Raw genomic sequence first — 17,698 nt, 5'->3', positions numbered from 1 at the left:
CTCACACCAAGTCTTGTTCACCCAGCAACCCTGTGTTCACTGACCCTCAGCTGCTCCTGGTTAAGCAACGCCTCGATTTTAAAATGCTCACCCTTGTTTTCGAATCTCTTCATGGCCTCGCCCCTTCCTACCACTATAATCTCCTCCAGCTCCACAATCCTCCGAGATTTCTGCGCTTCTCTATTTCTGGCCTCAAGTATCCCCGATTTTAATTGGTCTACAATTGGTGGCCGTGCCTTCAGCTGCCAAGGCCCTAAGCTTTGGAATTCCCTCCCTAAATCTCTCTTTCCTCATTGAAGACACTCCTCAACACCTACCTGTCATCCAAGCTTTTAGTCATCTTCCCCAAGATCTCCTTATGTGGCTCGGTGTCAAAGTTTATTTTACGACGCACCCGTGAAACGCCTTGGGACATTTTATTATATTAAAGGCATTATAAATAACAGCTGTTATTGTTGTTGAAAGTTAAATTTCGAAATGTTTCCAGTTCTGATGAAAGGTCATCAGACTGAAACATTAACTCTGTTTCTCTCACCACAAATGCTGCCTGACCTGCTGAGTATTTCCAGCACTTTCTGTTTTTATTTCGGATTTAACGTTAGTTTCTAAGGTTCATTGCATTTCAGAAAATGCATTCTGCCATTCCAAAATTTTTTCCATGAAAACTTCAGCATTTGCCTTTTTTGGTAAGTTTAAAATTGCTTTTTAGAGTCTGAAGGAGTGGAATTATTGGAAAATAACATCACCCAGTTGCTTTTAAGAGTTCTTTCATTAGTGTATAAAATGATTTCATTTAAAACAATAATACCACATCAGCATCATCTCAGCAATATAATAAAACTTGTAATTAGTGTAAAATGGTAGGTCTTACTCAAGGCATCTCCAACAAGGAAGAATCTAACCATCTCCCCTTGATCTACAACATTACCATTGATGAATCCCCCACCATCAACAGCTTGGGGAGGGGGGCGGGCGTTACCATTGACCAGAAACTTAAACTGGACCAGCTACATAAATACTGTAGCTACAGCAGCAAGTCAAAGGCTGGGAATTCTGCAACTTCAACAACATTCAAGAAGCTCAGCAACATCCAGGACAAAGCAGCCCACTTGATTGGCACCCTATTCACTATGGGCACACAGTGGCAACAGTGTGTACCATCTACAAGATGCAATGCAGCAACTCATCACGGCTCTTGACAGCACTTTCCAAACCTGTGACCTCTTCCACCTAGAAGAACAAGGGCAAGGATCACCTGCAAATATCCCTCAAAGTCACACACCATCCTGACTTAAAACTTTATCATCATTCCTTCACTGTCACTGGGTCAAAATCCTGGAACTCCCTCTTTAACAGCACTGTGGATGTACCTACACCAGATGGACTGCGGTGGTTCAAGAAGGCGGATCACCACCACCTTCTCAAGGGCAATTAGGGATGGGCAACACATACTGCTTTGCCAGCGATGCTCACATCTCATGACTGAATTTTTCTTTTTTAAAAGCGTACGGTACCTGAATTACCTGTATTTGGGTATCAGATTCTGTAATTCCACACTTTTTGAATTAGGGCATTGGTTTCCAGTCACTGAATAAGTTCTGTTTTTCATTATACTAGTTTGTAAGTTTTTTTTAAATTAGTGTTATGGGAAATTCATTTTGCAACTCCAACCATGTGGACTCCTTTTTCAGACATTTGGAACATTCAAGCTACATGACCTTCCTCTGATCAAAAATGCTGTAGAGCCACAAGAATTCTACAGAGCATCTCAACAAACGAAGAGAGGCATCTTCAAAACAGAATGCATCATACTTGTCAATATTTTTAAACAAATTCAAGCAGACCTACCGTTGGATACTGCCACACATCTGCCATTAAGCACAAACCTGAACTTGTAGGGAGTGGATGATAGACACACAAGACTCATTAGTAAGCAATAGATGTAGGGTGATCAGACCAGCTATCTCATGGGATGAATTTCTTAATTTATAAAACACACGAATGAACTATGAAAGCACCATCCAAATATATTATTCTCTTCTGCTGTATATCAAGCTTGCCCTTGCCTTCATTTAATACTTTTAGGCAGAATCATGTCAGTATTAAAAGTTGCACACATGTGAATATTTTCAGAGTTTAGGAATTGATTAAACATTACTAGTTACTGGTTATCCTTCCAAAAATCCTACTCCGAACTACTACAGAATCATAACATGAAACAGTACTTTGATAAGTCTAAAAGAATTTATATTGTTAACACTATGGAGGATGAAAACAGATTAAATCCCAGGGCGGCACAGTGGCGCAGTGGTTAGCACCGCAGCCTCACAGCTCCAGTGACCCGGGTTCAATTCTGGGTACTGCCTGTGTGGAGTTTGCAAGTTCTCCCTGTGTCTGCGTGGGTTTCCTCCGGGTGCTCCGGTTTCCTCCCACATGCCAAAGACTTGCAGGTTGATAGGTAAATTGGCCATTAGCAATTGCCCCTGGTATAGGTAGGTGGTAGGGCAATATAGGGATAGGTGGGGATGTGGTAGGAATATGGAATTAGTGTAGGATTAGTATAAATGGGTGGTTGATGGTCGGCACAGACTCGGTGGGCCGAAGGGCCTGTTTCAGTGCTGTATCTCTAAACTAAACAAAAACTAAACTTGAAAAGAGCATGAAGTACTGTCCTGTTATGCTTATTCACAGTTTAAATAAGTTTCACTGCAAAAGACTGCTGGTTTGTTTCTCCAGAATTAATCTCAAACATGAAAAAGCCGACAGCAATATAGAACAATAGTTTAACTGGGATAACAGAATAAACTTTGTGCATACAAATGAAATAATCAGCTTCTACCTTATTTAAAATGTCTACTTGTAGTCTCTGCTGCAGAAACTCTCACTCATAATTTTATTAGCTCTAAACTCCATTATTCCAATGCTGCCCTGGCCAGTATCCCATCTGGCACCCTTTGTAAACTTCAGCTCATCCAAAGCTCTACTGCCCATATCCTGACTCGCAAGTACTATTCACCCAACCCTTGTGCTCACTGGTCTACGTTAGCTCCTGATCCAGCAATGCCTTAAATTTAAAATTCTCAACCTCGTGTTTAAATGCCTCCATGATCTTGCCTTTCCTATCTTTGTAACCTGTCATGCAGGCCCCCATCTGCCAAGAATGAGGCACATTAATTTTGTCACATGGACATTAAATTTAAAATTGTGCTGGGAAGAGGAGAAGGCCTGATACAAGGGGTTGCCATGCCCCTGGCTGGAAAGACATTTTTGCATATTAACAGACAGTATTTGTAGGCAAAGGATCATTCCCTGACCCACCCAATACACAAAGCCAGAAGTGGTTATACCAGTTACGTGACTACCCTGCTGGCCAACTTCGGGAGTTTTAAATTGTAGACAGTGTTTGAACTGACAGAAAACTCTTGGTTCCTGGATTGAAAAGAGCCTCTCCTGTCTGCTCCCATCTCTTTCTCACCAGCTTTGGAATCCACTGAAGACACATGAACCCCAAGAGAGAAAAGTCTCCTACAGTGAACAAGGTTTAAGAAGAATACTGGGCCCCAACGAAAAGCAAGAATTAACTACAAGCAAGGACTCTACAGTGAGCTCGAAGAACCATAACAACTCTTCAGATATTGCCTCAAACCTTCCCACTTTATTTTTTCTTCTACTCTTTTCCGTCCCTATCTGCGTGTATGTATCGCATATGCATGCTAGTGTGGGCGCATCGTGTATCCACAGGCGTTAACTGAATTAGAGTTTAAGTTTAAATTTTAATAAAATTTCACCTTTGTTCTTTAAACCTAAGAAAGCCTGTTTGTGCTCATTTCTTTGCCTCATAATTGGAAAGCGGTAAACAAGGATTCACCACGGGAGAGCTAAAAAAGTGTGTTTAAAATCAAACCCTGTTACAGTATGACCAGGTGAAGGCTGAGAGGGACCCCTAGATACCTTTCTCACCTGGTCGTAAGAAACCTCCTCCAGCCCGACAATCCTCTGAGATCTCTTCATTCTTCCAATTGTGGCCTCGTGCCACCCTAATTTCCTTTGCCCCGCACCACTGGCGGCCGTTCCATCAGGTGCCGAGGGAATTCCCTCTCTGCCTTTCTGTCCTCCTTTAAGACTCTCCTTAAAACCTACTTCTTTAACCTGTCCCAATACCTCATGTGGCTCAGTGTCACATTTTGTCTGATAACGGGTCTATGAGGTGGTTTTGAACATTTTACCATGCTAAAGGCACTATATAAATGCAGCTGTTGCTGTAGCAAGAGTAAGATTTTGTTGTCGAATTGTGGATTAGACATTATTTGGAACCAATCAACACTTTGACCAGATCTAAAAGTAGTGATTCTTTATAAACAAAATTAATAGGAACTGACTGCCCTCTACCAGTAACCAGGTGCAAAACACCTCTAAGAACTCGGTTTGCATTTTAGCAAAGCATACTATACCTTTTACCAGAATGGTTCCAGGGATGGGGGATTTTACCTACAAGCTTAGGTCGGAGAAGCTGGGGTTATTCTCCTTAGAGCAAAGGAGGTTGAGGACAGATTTGATAAAGGTGTACAACATTATGACAGGTTTAGATGGGGTAGACAAAAAAAGCTGTTCCCGTTAGCTGACGGTACAAGGACTAGGGTTTTGAGCAAGAAATACAGGGGGGATGTGAGGAAGAACTTTTTTTTAACGCAGTGTGTGGTATTGACCCGGAACTCGCTGCCTATGAGGGTGGTGGAAGCGGAGACAATGAATGATTTCAAAAGGAAATTGCATGGGCATTTGAGGGAAATAAACTTGCAGGGCTTTGGGGATAGGGCAGGGAAATGGAACTGATTGGCTTGCTCTCTCTCGAGCCAGCACAGACTCGATGGGCTGAATGGCCAACTTCTATGCCAGAATGACCCTATGACTCTTTTCCCAAAGTAAATCCCAATATTTTAAATACATCAGATTTACTGATAACAGTTGCAATATGTGCAGAAAAGAAAAATCAAATAGTGACTTTAAATAGATACAGGAAGAAACTTATTTCAGAGTTCAAATTTGACAAGTTCTGTACAATGGATGACAAGTTTCAAGATAATGAATATATTTCCAAAAAAAAAATTCTGATGATTATAAGTCAAAATCTCCTTTCCCCCTGTAGGCAGCAAGTACGGCTAATGTACAGGTTTTTTTTTAAACCCTCTCTATTTAATGGTGTAATGGTCCTCGTATGTACTATCTACTTGGCCAAAGAGAACGTTTGGTCACTATACAGGGCATTCTGCCTAAAAAAAAAACAAGTTACAAATTTTAAGTGACTAGCAGATAGAGAAACACACACAAAGCCAGACATATGCATACAAACACTTAGATTTTCAGCAAACTTCAGTTTCTTATTTTGGGATTATATTATTTGCTGACCTGTTCAGATGTATTGCAATAATGAGCAAATGCCAAACAAAATCTGATCAACTTTCACCATCTGCCACATTCATGGTACAATAAACAAAGAAAAGAATAATTATTCAAAGAATCTGTCACATTAAATCTCAGCATTCAAAGCTGAAAATTTGTCATGACTGTCCCATCTCACAGCCTTGGATCACATCTATTCATATTCAGAACTTTGTAATTAAGTCCCAAGACCCTGATTCACACATAGCATCTCCCACCTTTGAAGGACCAAGGAAGAACAAATCAGGATATTATGACAGCATTGAATGGAAGACAGAAATCCTGATATATTCTCATCCCCTTCAACAGAAATCTTCCACCTTGTTGTCTAACATTTCTTAGCAATCTCTGGGAGATTAGGGTGTGAAATAATTGAATTCAACCAAATCTGGCTGAACAAAATTAACCTGCCACAGCAGCTTGACAGACCTATGTGTAGGAATGAAAATCATAGAATCACAGAACAGTACAGCACAGAAGGAGGCCATTCGGCCCATCAAGTCTGTGCCAGCTCTTTCGAAGAACAATCCACTTAGTCCCACTCCCCTGCTCTTTCCCCATATCTCTGCACTGTTTTCTGCTTTAAGTCTTTATCTAATTCCCTTTTGAAGGCTACCATTGAATCTATTTCCACTATCCTATCAGGTAGTGCATTTCAAATCCTAAACACTCACTGCATAAAATGTTTTTCCTCATGTCGTCTCTGGTCCTTTTGCCAATGACCTTAAATCTGTGCCCTCTGGTTATTGACCTTTCAGCCATTGGAAACAGTTTCTCTTAATTTACTCTTATCTAAACTCTTTGTGATCTTAAATACCTCTACCAAAGCACACAACCCAGCTTCTCCACTCAATCGCATAACTAGAATCCCTCAACCCTGGAATCATTCTAGTAAATCTCTTCTGTACCCTACCCAAAGTTTTCATGTCCTTCCTAAAGTGTGCCCAGAATTGGACACAATTTGGCTGGGGCCAAACTACTGTTTTATAGAGGTTTAGCACAACTTCCTGGCTTTTTCACACTATGCTCTAGTCATATAGCCCAGGTTCTGATTTTCTTTATTCGCTGCTTTGTTAACCTGCCTTGACACCTTCAAAAGATTTGTGCACAAACACACCCAAGTCCCTCTGTCCTTGCACACTCTTTAAAATTGTACCACTGCATTGTCTCTCTGCATCCTTCCTACCAAAATGCATCACCTCACATTTTACTGCATTGAATTTCATCTGCCATGTGTGCACCCATTGCATCAGCCTATCTATGTCTTCTTGAAGTCTGCTATGTTCCTCATCACAACTAAATGTAGTAGTTGGCATTATCAAGAGGGCACATCACACTATGTGAACGTGTTTACAACTAGTTGAATTCGACACAATTCTTTCAATTAAGAATTGAAGAGAAGCCCAGCTGGCATAAGATTGTGGTGGCTTTTAGCAAGAACAGTTGGTTCTGGATTTATTCTATATTGTAGGCTACTAATTATTGACATGAATTATTAATTTAAATTTATGATTAAAGATGTGTGTGTATATGTATATATATCTATACATATACACTTCAATGAGAGATTTCTATGTTGCTACATGTTCTACAGAAAACCCATTTTTCTCCAGTATGCTCTTCCTCACTTGTGCATGAGCCCTGCATTTGGAAATAAAAAGGCCCATATTAGCCTTAGTTCAACCCTGTGGAAAATAGCAGAGTCCATGGACACTTGAGCTGAACTGGAAACCGATTTAGTCAGTGTTTATAAGATACACAAACATGAACTATGCTTTTTTTTTAAATATTAGACCAAGAAGGGAAACACACTGAGTTACCTCAATATCATTGGCCAGAAAAACAGCTCCAGAGATGCCCCTTATCTGAACAGGAGGTCCAATCAATCTCAGAAGTTTACACTGAAGGCAAATCATAATATTTTCCAAATCAACTGAACACGGAATGTCATGCAGTACCCAGCCACAGAAAGCCTCAAAGGTTATAAACTACTGCACCTGGTATTCCAAGTACCAACCAGGTTTAATTCTGCTTCACTTCTGAGATTAGATGAGATTGGGCATTTCTGAGTAGTCTGGCTATAGGCATGAACTACTACTGAATAAATATCTCTGTTCAGGCAGAAACCTACTCACGGGTTTGATGCGCAACTTCTCATCAACCACCTCCAGCAGACCATGGTTTCTGGACACTCGTTTATCGGAAACCTAGAAACGAAAGCCCCCAGCCCCCCAAAAACAGAGTCACTTACTATTACAACAACTTTTGGACTTTCTATTCAAAAGTACACTTAAGTTCCCCAATTGCAAATGCAGTGCATCGTTACTGGGAATGAAGTAAGTCACGGGAGCAGATGATTAGTCGCACAAACAAGATAAGCACAGAAACGGCATGAAAGGAGATAGAAAAGGAACAAGGAAATATGTGGGTTCAGGGACATGCCAGGGATAATGCTCCCTCTAATTTTTCTCTGGTGTGTGGAGTCTGCTTGTTGCATGGCACAGTCCCTTGGACTTGTGGACAAGGGGAAGCATTCTGTGACAGCAGGTGGTGTTCCCACTTGTCTGTTGCCCTCTCTGTGGTAGAGGTCACAGGTTTGGAAGACGCTGTCGATAGAGCCTTGGCGAGTTCTGGCTGTGCATCTTGTAGATGGTACACACTGCTGCTACTGTGCGTTGGTGGTGGAGGAAGTTTAGAGATACAGCACTGAAACAGGCCCTTCGGCCCACTGAGTCTGTGCCGACCATCAACCACCCATTTATACTAATCCTACACTAATCACATATTCCTACCACATCCCCACCTGTCCCTATATTTCCCTACCACCTACACTAGGGGCAATTTATAATGGCCAATTTACCTACCAACCTGCAAGTATTTTGGCTTGTGGGAGGAAACCGGAGCACCCGGAAAACTTGCAAACTCCACACAGGCAGTACCCAGAATTGAACCCGGGTCGCTGGAGCTGTGAGGCTGCGGTGCTAACCACTGCGCCGCCCAACTGTTGAGTGTGGTAAATGGGGTGTTGATCAAATGGGCTGTTTTGTCCTGGGTGGTGTTGAGCTTCTTGAGTGTTGTTGGAGCTGCACCCATCCAGGCAAGTGTAGAGTATTCCATCACACTCCTGACTTGTGCCTTGTAGATGGTGGACCGTATTGATGCATTTAAGGTGAAACTAGTTTAATACATGAGGGAGAGGGGAATAGAGGATTATATGCAGGTGGAACCTCCATTGCAGCAGAAACACCACAGACTAGTTGGGCCGAATGGCCTGTTTCTGTGCTGCAGGCTCAGTGTCATTGGGCAGTGCGGGGCTTGCGGCGGGTCCGAGGTCAGTGCGGTGTGGTGGAGGGTACTGGATGGTGGGGTTGAGCGCGGCTGGGCGGCACCGGGGAGATGGCGAGGTCGGGCGGTGCAGGGCCACTTACCCGGAACAACGGCCCACGGCCAATGGCGCTCAGGCCGCTCACTAAGGCGATGGTCCCGCTCCCGTCCTGTGGCTCCAGCTCCATCCTGCCCTCAGCCTCGGAATATCACATTCCCCCTGCCGCACTCGCCCTCTCTCCTTCCCGGGTTATTGTCCCCGCGCGGCCTGAGCACCTTCTCTCAGATTCGGCAGCGGGAAGAGCAGCACCTTCACAATAGCTGGAACTACAACTCCCGGCATGCTGCACGGCAGCCCACCCTTCGCGCCTGCGCGACCGGTCACGGTACCCTCTCCGCGCATGCGCAGGAACACGGAAAACGGACGGATGCGCGAGCGTGACGCTTCAGGTAAACAAACGTCAACCGTCGGACATTTAAACCCAAAGGAAAAGAATCGGAACAGGTCAGCGAATGGGTTAAAGTGGAGAGAGTGGGTTAAAGGGTTTAAGAGGGAGCGACTGTGGTTGAAGGGGGAAGGTGGCTAAGAGGGAGAAGGCGGTGCCTCCAGAAATAAACAGCAGCTGGCCTGAAAATGCTGATGTTTGTGTAAAATGTGCTCAGTATGGAACATGACTTAGCAGAGAAACAAGAAACACAAGCCTCATGGGCCATGGGATGAGAACACAGGAAATCATTGGCATAAACTGGGGTTTAAAAAATCCTTAATTCTGAGATGAATTTGACAGGTATAAGGGATAAACCTGAGAAATACAAAACTGCTAAAATAGGCAGGATAAACCAGGGAAGTAAATGGTTAAACCAGACAGCTTCAGGGATAAAATTCACAGATTCAGAAATAACATGAAGCATTCATGGATAAACTCAGCATAGAAAGGTAATTTGCAGGCTGTAGATGTGGGAATAGTCCTTAAAGACTGTACTTATAGTTTATATAAGGAGACCACAAAAATTACAGGCTGAGATAATGACACGTAATGTATGAGAACCACAGAAAGAAAGGGTAGATGACAAATAGAAAGACAGAAGCAGTTTGAAGACAGAGACTTATGTCTGTAAAGCAAGCAACAGAAAAATAAAGCAATAAGATAAGTAAAATTGAATTTTGTTTGTAGGTTTTGAAAATACCTCTGAAATTCTGGAACAAAAAACTATGCTCAGGTCTTGCAAAAAAAATAAACAGAGCATAGTTGGTAAAGATAAAACTCCTTTCTCCACTGAACAGAAAAGAGTGAAAAACTGTCATGATTTCGCACAGTTTTTGCCTCAAGAGCTAACTCTGAAAATTTTCAGTGAACTGGACATTCAAAGCCTGTCTAATGCTGCCATGACATGCAAAACCTGGAATTATCTGATTGAAAACAGTGACAGTCTGTGGTACAATCACTGCTTAACAATATTGGCTGTCTGTAAAAGAGAGCTGCAGTGTGATCGAGCAAGTGGACTTTCATGGAAGGTAAGTGCAGTTTGCTATGTTTTGAGTTGCATGAAAAGTTAAACATCTGTGTTAGTAACTGCCAACCTGCCTTTCTTTCCATTTGTATCTAAGAATGTTTTAGTGTCTCCTATGTTTCTCTTGTTTTCTTTCCCCAACATTCTCCCCGTATTTGTCCATGGTATTATAATAAATACAAAAATATAGGAATGGAAACACTTTAAGGGTAATGCTTATTCTATTCAGCAGAGAGTCTGCACTTATGACATTTAAGCACAACAAGCCAAAGTAAATGTTGGTCCCTTGGAGGATGTGACTGGGGAGTTAATAGTGGGGAACACAGAAATGGCTGAGACACTAAATCAGTATTTTGCCTAGGTTATAGAAAGGGAGGAACTTAGAACAATCATTATCACTAGGGAAAAAGTACTGAGCAAACTATTGGGATTGAAAGCAGACAAGTTCCCAGGGCCTGATGGCCTACATCCTAGGGTCTTAAAAGAAGTGGCAGCGGAGATAGTGGATCCATTGGTTATAATATTCCAAAATTCCCTGGATGCGGGGAAGGTTCCAGTGGATTGGAAAAATGTTAATATAACACCCTTATTCAAAAAGGGAAAGAGGAAGAAAGTAGGAAACTATAGAACAGTTAGTTTAATATCTGTCGTTGGGAAATTGTTAGAATCCATTATTAAGGAAGTAATAACAGGACATTTAACAGGAGGGTGGCGCAGTGGTTAGCACTGCAGCCTCACAGCTCTAGGGACCCGGGTTCGATTCTGGGTACTGCCTGTGCGGAGTTTGCAAGTTCTCCCTGTGTCTGCGTGGGTTTCCTCCGGGTGCTCCGGTTTCCTCCCACATGCCAAAGACTTGCAGGTTGATAGGTTAATTGGCCATTATAAATTGCCCCTAGTATACGTAGGTGGTAGGGGAATATAGGGACAGGTGGGGATATGGTAGGAATATGGGATTACTGTAGGATTAGTATAAGTGGGTGGTTGATGGTCGGCACAGACTCGGTGGCCCGAAGGGCCTGTTTCAGTGCTGTATCTCTAAACTAAACTCTAACTAAATTTAGAAAGTTAAAACGCAATCCATCAGAGTCAGCATGGTTTTATGAAGGGTAAGTCATGTTTGACTAATTTGCTAGAGTTCTTTGAAGCTGTGACAAGTAAAGTGGATAATGGGGATCCTGTAGGTGTAGTATATCTGGACTTCCAGAAGGCATTTGATAAGGTGCCGCACAAAAGTTTAATACACAAAGTAAGATCACGTGGTTAGGGGCAATTTATTAGCTTGGATACAGGATTGGCTAACCAACAGAAAACAGAGAATCGGGATAAATGGGTCCTTTTCTGGTTGGCAAGATGTAACTAGTGGGGTGCCACAGGGTTCGGTCCTCGGGCCCCAACTATTTACAATCTATATTAATGACTTGGATGCAGGGATAGAAGGTACTATAGCCAGATTTGCAGATGACACAAATAGGTGGGATAGTAAGTTGCAATAAAGAAATAAGAAATTTGCAAATGGATATGGATAGGTTAGGTGAATGGGACAAAATTTGGCAGATGGAGTTTAACGTGGATAAGTGTGAGGTTAACCATTTTGGTCAGAAGACTAGAAAGGCAAATTATTATCTAAATGGAGAGAAACTTCAGAGTGCTTTGGTGCAGAGGGAGCTGGGTGTCCTTGTGCATGAATCGCAGTAAACTAGTATGCAGGTGCAGCAGCTAATAAGGAAGGCAAATGGAATTTTGGCACTTATTGCTAAAGGAATAAAGTATAAAAGTAGGGAAGTGTTGCTGCAACTGTACAAGGCATTAGTGAGACCTCACCTGGAGTATTGCATACAATTTTGGTCCCCTTTCTTGAGGAGGTGTTCAGAGGAGGTTCACTAGATTGATTCCAGAGATGAGGGGTTTGTCTTATGAAGAGAGATTGAGCAGTTTAGGCCTTTACTCTCTAGAATTTAGAAGAATAAGAGGAGATCTAATTGAGGTATATAAGATGATTAAGGGGATTGACAAAGTAGAAGTAGAGAGGATGTTTCCTCTGGTGGGGCAATCTAGAACAAGAGGTCATAGTTTTAGGATAAGGGGTAGCAGATTTAAAACAGAGATGAGGAGAAATTACTTCTCTCAAAGGGTCGTGACTCTGTGGAATTCACTACCCCAGAGTGCGGTGGATGCCGGGACATTGAGTAAATTTAAGGAGGAGATAGACAGATTTTTAATTAGTAATGGGTTGAAGGGTTATGGAGAACAGGCAGGAAAGTGGAGTTGAGGCCGAGATGAGATCAGCCATGATCGTATTGAATGGCGGAGCAGGCTCGAGGGGCTGAATTGCCTACTCCTGCTCCTAGTTCTTATGTTCTTATGTTTATAATGATTAGCAAAGAACAAGAGAGACAAGTAATGCCAACTACTACATCAGATGAGATGAGGAAGGTGGTAATTTCAAGAGAACATAAACAGGCTGGTGGAATGGACAGACTCGTGGCAAATGAAACTCAATGCAGAAAAAGCGTGAGATGATACATTTTGGGAGGAAGAATGAGCAGAGACAATTCAGGCTAAATGGCACAATTTTAAAGGGGATGTAAGTTTAGAGAGAACTGGGGATGTTAGTGCACAAATCTTTTGAAGGTGGTAGGACAAGTTACCAAAGCAGTGAATAAAGCATAGGGGATTCTGAGCTTTATAAACAGAGGCATCGAGTATAAAAGCTAGGCAATTATGCCAAAACTATATAAAACTTTAATTCGGCCCCAGATGGAGTATTGTATCCAATTCTGGTACCACACTTCAGGGAGGGTGTAAAGGTTTTGGAGAAGGTACAAACGAGGTTTACTAGAATAGTTCCAGGAATGAAGGATTACAGTTACGTGTATAGACAGGAGAAGTTGGGGTTCTTGTCCTTACGGCAGAGAAAGCTAAGAGGTGATTATATAGAGTGTTTAAAATCTTGAAGAGTTTAGATAGAGTAAATAAAGAGAAACGGTTTCCAGTGGCTGAAGGATCGATAACCAGAGAGCACAGATTTAAGGTGATTGGTAAAAGAACCAGAAGTGACATGAGGAAAACCCTTTTTATGCAACAAGTGGTTAGTAATGGAATGCACCACCTGATCTGACAGTGTGGTGGATACAGATCCAATAGTAACCTTCAAAAGGGAATTGGATTGATACTTAGAGGGGAAAAAATTGCAGGGATATGGGGAAAGAGCGGGGGAGCGGGACTATCTGGGATTGCTCTTTGAAAGAGCAGTGCAGACCCGATGGTCCGAATGGCCTCCTTCTGTGCTATAGTATACAATTTTATGAACTCCGTGTCCATATTATAGATCGTTTAAACATAATTATATTTTATAAAATAACTTTCACAAAAAATGCTGAAAATATAAGCAAAGTCTGTCAACACCTGTAGAGAAATAAGACAAGTTAAAGTTTTGGTCTGATCCAAATATTAACCTATCTTTTTATAGATGTTGATGGGTCAGATTTGTTTTCTCAGATTTTCAGCATTTACAGTTTTTTCCTTTTTATATCCATATTTTAGAGTTCTGCAATAAATACTTGTATATAATTTGTCTTACAAAATGATCTTTAATTGTATTGAAACTTGGATTGTTCCATCTACAATAATAGCAGTGATTACTGCAAGCACACAGAGTACTTTAGTTAGGCAGACCCAATAACTTTGCTACGACAAAGCCAAGTCCTAAAAGGAATAGGGATGGAAAATCTGAATATATCCACATCTCTGAGTTCATTGTCAACAATAGCTTCCATATCCCATTCAATTGTCTGTAAATATAAAGAAATGAAAAACAATAATTCATCTTTAAGTTACCTTAACCAGGAAACTAGGTGGAGTGGATTTTAGCACATTGTCTTTCACCTTTGGAACTGTGCTTGCAATCCAGCTCAGACTGATGCAATGAAAAATGCTTCTCTTTCCTTGTTGAAAAAGTTGTACATGAAGGAAGTTTGGGCAGTTTTAACCCAGTTCTGAATCATTACAGGTTTATTATAACATTCAGCTATACTGTTGGAATTCTTCCTCAGCAACCCATATTCTCCTTGTGACAGCCATGTAAAAATTCTACTTCACAGAGAGAGTCATAAGTTAGCCGCCAAAACAAAGTCAGTACCTTTCAATTTTTTTAGTTTAGATTGCAATTGCACCTTTCACAAGGAAATCTAATAGAGACAAAATATGGTAGCTGCTAACACAGGAGTATGTGTTCATTGACCCTGGCACTTGCTACACAAATTTAATCAGTCTGTCAGTTTGCCAGACCCCAGTAGATTAAGAGATCACAATGCATGGCTATTGCAACAACATCTTGCATTTATATAGCACCTTTAACATAATTTAATTTAAGCACCTTTCTTAGGCGCTTCACTTGACACCAAGGCACATAAGGAGATAGTGGGGCAGGTGAACAAAACCTTGGCCAAAGAATTGGCTTTAAGGAGGATCTTAAAGGAGGGAAGTGAGTAGAGAGGCAGAATGGTTTAGGGAGGGTATTCCAGAGCTTAGGGCCTCAGCAGCTGAAAACATGGCTGCCAATGGTGGTGCGATAAAAATCCAAGATGCTCAAGAGGCCAGAATTAGAGGAGCACAGATATCCCAGAGGGTTGTGGGGCTGGAGGAGATTACAGAGATAGACAGGGGTGAGACCATGGAAGGATTTGAAAACAAGGATAAGAATTTTAAAATCGAATTGTTGTTTAACCAGGAGCCAATGTAGGTAAGCGAACACAGTGGGTGATGGGCAAGGACACGGACAGCAGAGTGTAATAGTAAATAATAACATTACTAGTATGAAGTCATGAAATGCTGAAAAACATTGCATTCACAACATTAGAGATCTGCACAACCTCTTTCCTGTGCTTTTAAGAAATGAAATCATTAATCCACATTTATTGTGCAGGATTTCATGAAACTTAATCTTATACAATAATACAAATAGCTTAATGGTAGTAAGAATCGTCTTAATTGTCGATTTTAGCACACCTCACACAATGCCTTTGTTCAATTGATGATAAAAAGAATATTAAGATTGTCTAAGAGATTTTGTTTTGTTCATTTGTAGGTTACCCTGGTGAGGAACTACAAGAAAAGCAACATAAAACGAGCATGGTTAGACGGCCAATACAGTTACATTCATTCTGCAACTGAGCTTCTGCACAACAGCATGTGTGAAATGGATGTGGATGCATGGGGAGAGATACTGGAGGCTGAGCTGGAAAGATAGCGTTGTATTAATTTGGAGCATTTTATTGAAGCATCATGCACTTAAAAAAAGCTAAGAGCACTATAATTGAAAGTATTTGTTTTATTCGTCAAATAGTTTATGTTTAAAAATAGTAAATAAGAGTTTTTATTACATTTGCAATCTTTCATTGGATAGTTAATTATAGAATCTATAAAGGTTTATTGCTATATTATTGAAAAGTCTTAAGGTATAACTCCTTTTTTAAAAAAAAATGTATTCCACTGTTTAAAGCACTTTTGGCATTACCTTGAAAAAATATTGATCATGGTGATGTGATGATAATGCTGTAGTTTTGGTTCTTTTCTATTTGTACTGTACCAGACAGAAATAAACCCTAGAATTGGATTGCTAGTTTTTAGCTACTTTGGTTCATGAGTCTTCAACCAATTTTGGCAATTCTGTGGTGCAGCTACATCATGAAGAATGTGTCGATAATTTATGGACTTGAACATCCAAAGTGATAATTCATGTGCGAAAAAGACATATCTAATGGTCAGCATCACTAGGAAAAGTTATCCAATTAACTTAATGGTGTGCTAGAAGAGTGAACATAATCATTAGCTTTTTCAAATCTTAGTAATATTGAATGATTATGTCAACACTCATATGTTTCCAGTTTCTGTTAACTTTGAGTTTTTATTTACTGAAATACTGTGATTAAGGCTTCCCTGATGACCTACTTGGTCAATGTAGTAACTGAGGAATACAAATCAGGAAGGTCCTAGGTGCACTGTTGGTCTGGGCTAAGCTCACTAACTTCAGCTGAAATTGCAATGGAATCACCACAGTTGACGTTTGTGTCCTCCATTGAAGTAAAAGACAGGAACCTGGATAATCATCACAATAGTCTGTATTTTTTTTAAATTTTTAGAATGAGTTCTGAAACTCAGTCTCAAAGTCCTGCTAGAAGCTTTGCATCTGTTAAGTAAATAGAATATTACTAATGTTGGTGAGCAGTAGTAATTGCTTAACTCCTGCATTAAAAAAAAATCTTTTTTATTCATTCATGGGGATGTGGGCAACACTGGCAAGGCCAGCATTTATTGCCCATTCCTAATTGCCCTGGAGAAGGTAAGCCACCTTCTTGGCAACTGAATATCTTGTTAGGCCATTTCTGTCATCGCATATAGGTTAGACAGCAGATTTCCTTCCCTAAAGGACATTAGTGAACCAGATGGGTTTTTACAACAATCCAGTAGTTTCATGATCACCATTACTGATACTAGCATTTTATTGCAGATTTATTTAATTAGCTGAATTTAAATTTCCCAGCTGCCATAGTGGGACTTGATCTCATATCTCTGGAGCATTAATGCAGGCCTCTGGAATCCTAGTCCAGTCACGTGATAACTGTTATGATACCATTCCACGCTCGGGGACTTTCTTCACCTCCAAATACTGAGTCTAATTGTGATATTCCACCACTGCCCTGGTGTAAATCAGGTAACACAAATCAAACATTGAACTTCTAAACAGAAACTAAAAATTTGTTATTGAATATATTTCACTGTGTTTACCATCTTGCTGGTAGGAAACATTGGTCAGGATTTTTATATCAATTAGAGGGCTGGAACAGGATTGTCCCTCAAGTCACTTAAAGCCACCCCTTGGGTTGGTGTGACAGTTTCCCGACATGAAACTGGCACACTCAAAGTTAAAAGGCTGTGCTGAGATTCTGAAGAAGCATCCCACCTGAGATCAAATAATGGCCAGATAAACCAATTAACAAGCTTCTTGTCAGCTCGTTAGGCACCAGTTTTGAATTTTCGTTGTAAGGCATGGGATCAAGTACGACAGGTAGGAGCAGGCGCAAACACAGTGGGGAGCCAGTCAGAACAGCGGCACAGCAGCAAGAGGCTCCATTAAAGAGGGAAGGCTCAGAGAAGGCCCTCATTCACAGACGACCAGCTGTACATAGTCAGGAGATTTATCTGTCATATCCTTTCACTCTTGACAAGGGCATTTTGGGAAGCACAACTTTGGAGGGGGTTGGCTGGAAGGGTCCCTTGGCTTACGGGCCTCACAGGCTCCTGAGAGGGGGGTTTCTGAAGACTGCACATTCTAGTAGAAAGGAAGGAAGAACGTAACAGGAAATGGGATAAAGCTACCCCGAGATAGGATCGACTAGTGATGAGGAGCAGCATCTGCAGGAAC

At 41.2% G+C, this 17,698-nt stretch overlaps 2 protein-coding genes across 5 annotated transcripts in view; one reads left to right on the top strand and one right to left on the bottom strand.

The window, feature by feature from the left end:
- The window catches only part of aplf (aprataxin and PNKP like factor), a 55,426-nt gene extending 46,316 nt beyond the window's left edge, over window positions 1-9,110 (bottom strand). For 2 of the 3 annotated variants that reach the window (XM_068044293.1, XM_068044295.1), the window contains exons 1-2: window positions 8,868-9,110; window positions 7,575-7,646 (exon numbers count right to left, since the gene is read on the bottom strand). In XM_068044293.1, the coding sequence (XP_067900394.1) occupies window positions 7,575-7,646; window positions 8,868-8,951 (156 nt within the window). In that variant the 5' untranslated portion in view covers window positions 8,952-9,110. The remainder of the gene's footprint in view (window positions 1-7,574; window positions 7,647-8,867) is intronic. The other variant, XM_068044294.1, reaches the window with a different exon arrangement.
- Window positions 9,111-9,142: 32 nt separating this feature from the next.
- LOC137376199 (F-box only protein 48) lies at window positions 9,143-16,353 on the top strand. Of its 2 annotated transcripts, none has more exons than XM_068044296.1 (3): window positions 9,143-9,213; window positions 9,939-10,279; window positions 15,362-16,353. In XM_068044296.1, the coding sequence occupies exons 1-3, from the start codon at window positions 9,165-9,167 to the stop codon at window positions 15,521-15,523; spliced, it is 552 nt and encodes a 183-aa protein (XP_067900397.1). In that variant the 5' UTR covers window positions 9,143-9,164; the 3' UTR covers window positions 15,524-16,353. The 2 variants fall into 2 exon arrangements, with proteins under 2 accessions (XP_067900397.1, XP_067900398.1); XM_068044297.1 differs by having other exon boundaries at window positions 9,203-9,268; window positions 15,362-16,351.
- The last annotated feature ends 1,345 nt before the right edge of the window (window positions 16,354-17,698 follow it).

The sequence above is a fragment of the Heterodontus francisci genome, chromosome 13, assembly GCF_036365525.1.
Source record: "Heterodontus francisci isolate sHetFra1 chromosome 13, sHetFra1.hap1, whole genome shotgun sequence".
Lineage (NCBI taxonomy): Eukaryota > Metazoa > Chordata > Chondrichthyes > Heterodontiformes > Heterodontidae > Heterodontus > Heterodontus francisci.
This window is presented reverse-complemented; position numbering and strand designations above follow the sequence as displayed.

Excerpts from the sequence above, each read along its gene's own strand:
- LOC137376199 (XM_068044296.1), top strand. The coding sequence starts at position 9,165 with ATGCGCAGGAACACGGAAAACGGACGGATGCGCGAGCGTGACGCTTCA. Across the intron at positions 9,214-9,938 it reads GCGCGAGCGTGACGCTTCAG|GTTTTGAAAATACCTCTGAA; the intron begins GTAAACAAACGT and ends TTTTGTTTGTAG. Across the intron at positions 10,280-15,361 it reads CAAGTGGACTTTCATGGAAG|GTTACCCTGGTGAGGAACTA; the intron begins GTAAGTGCAGTT and ends GTTCATTTGTAG.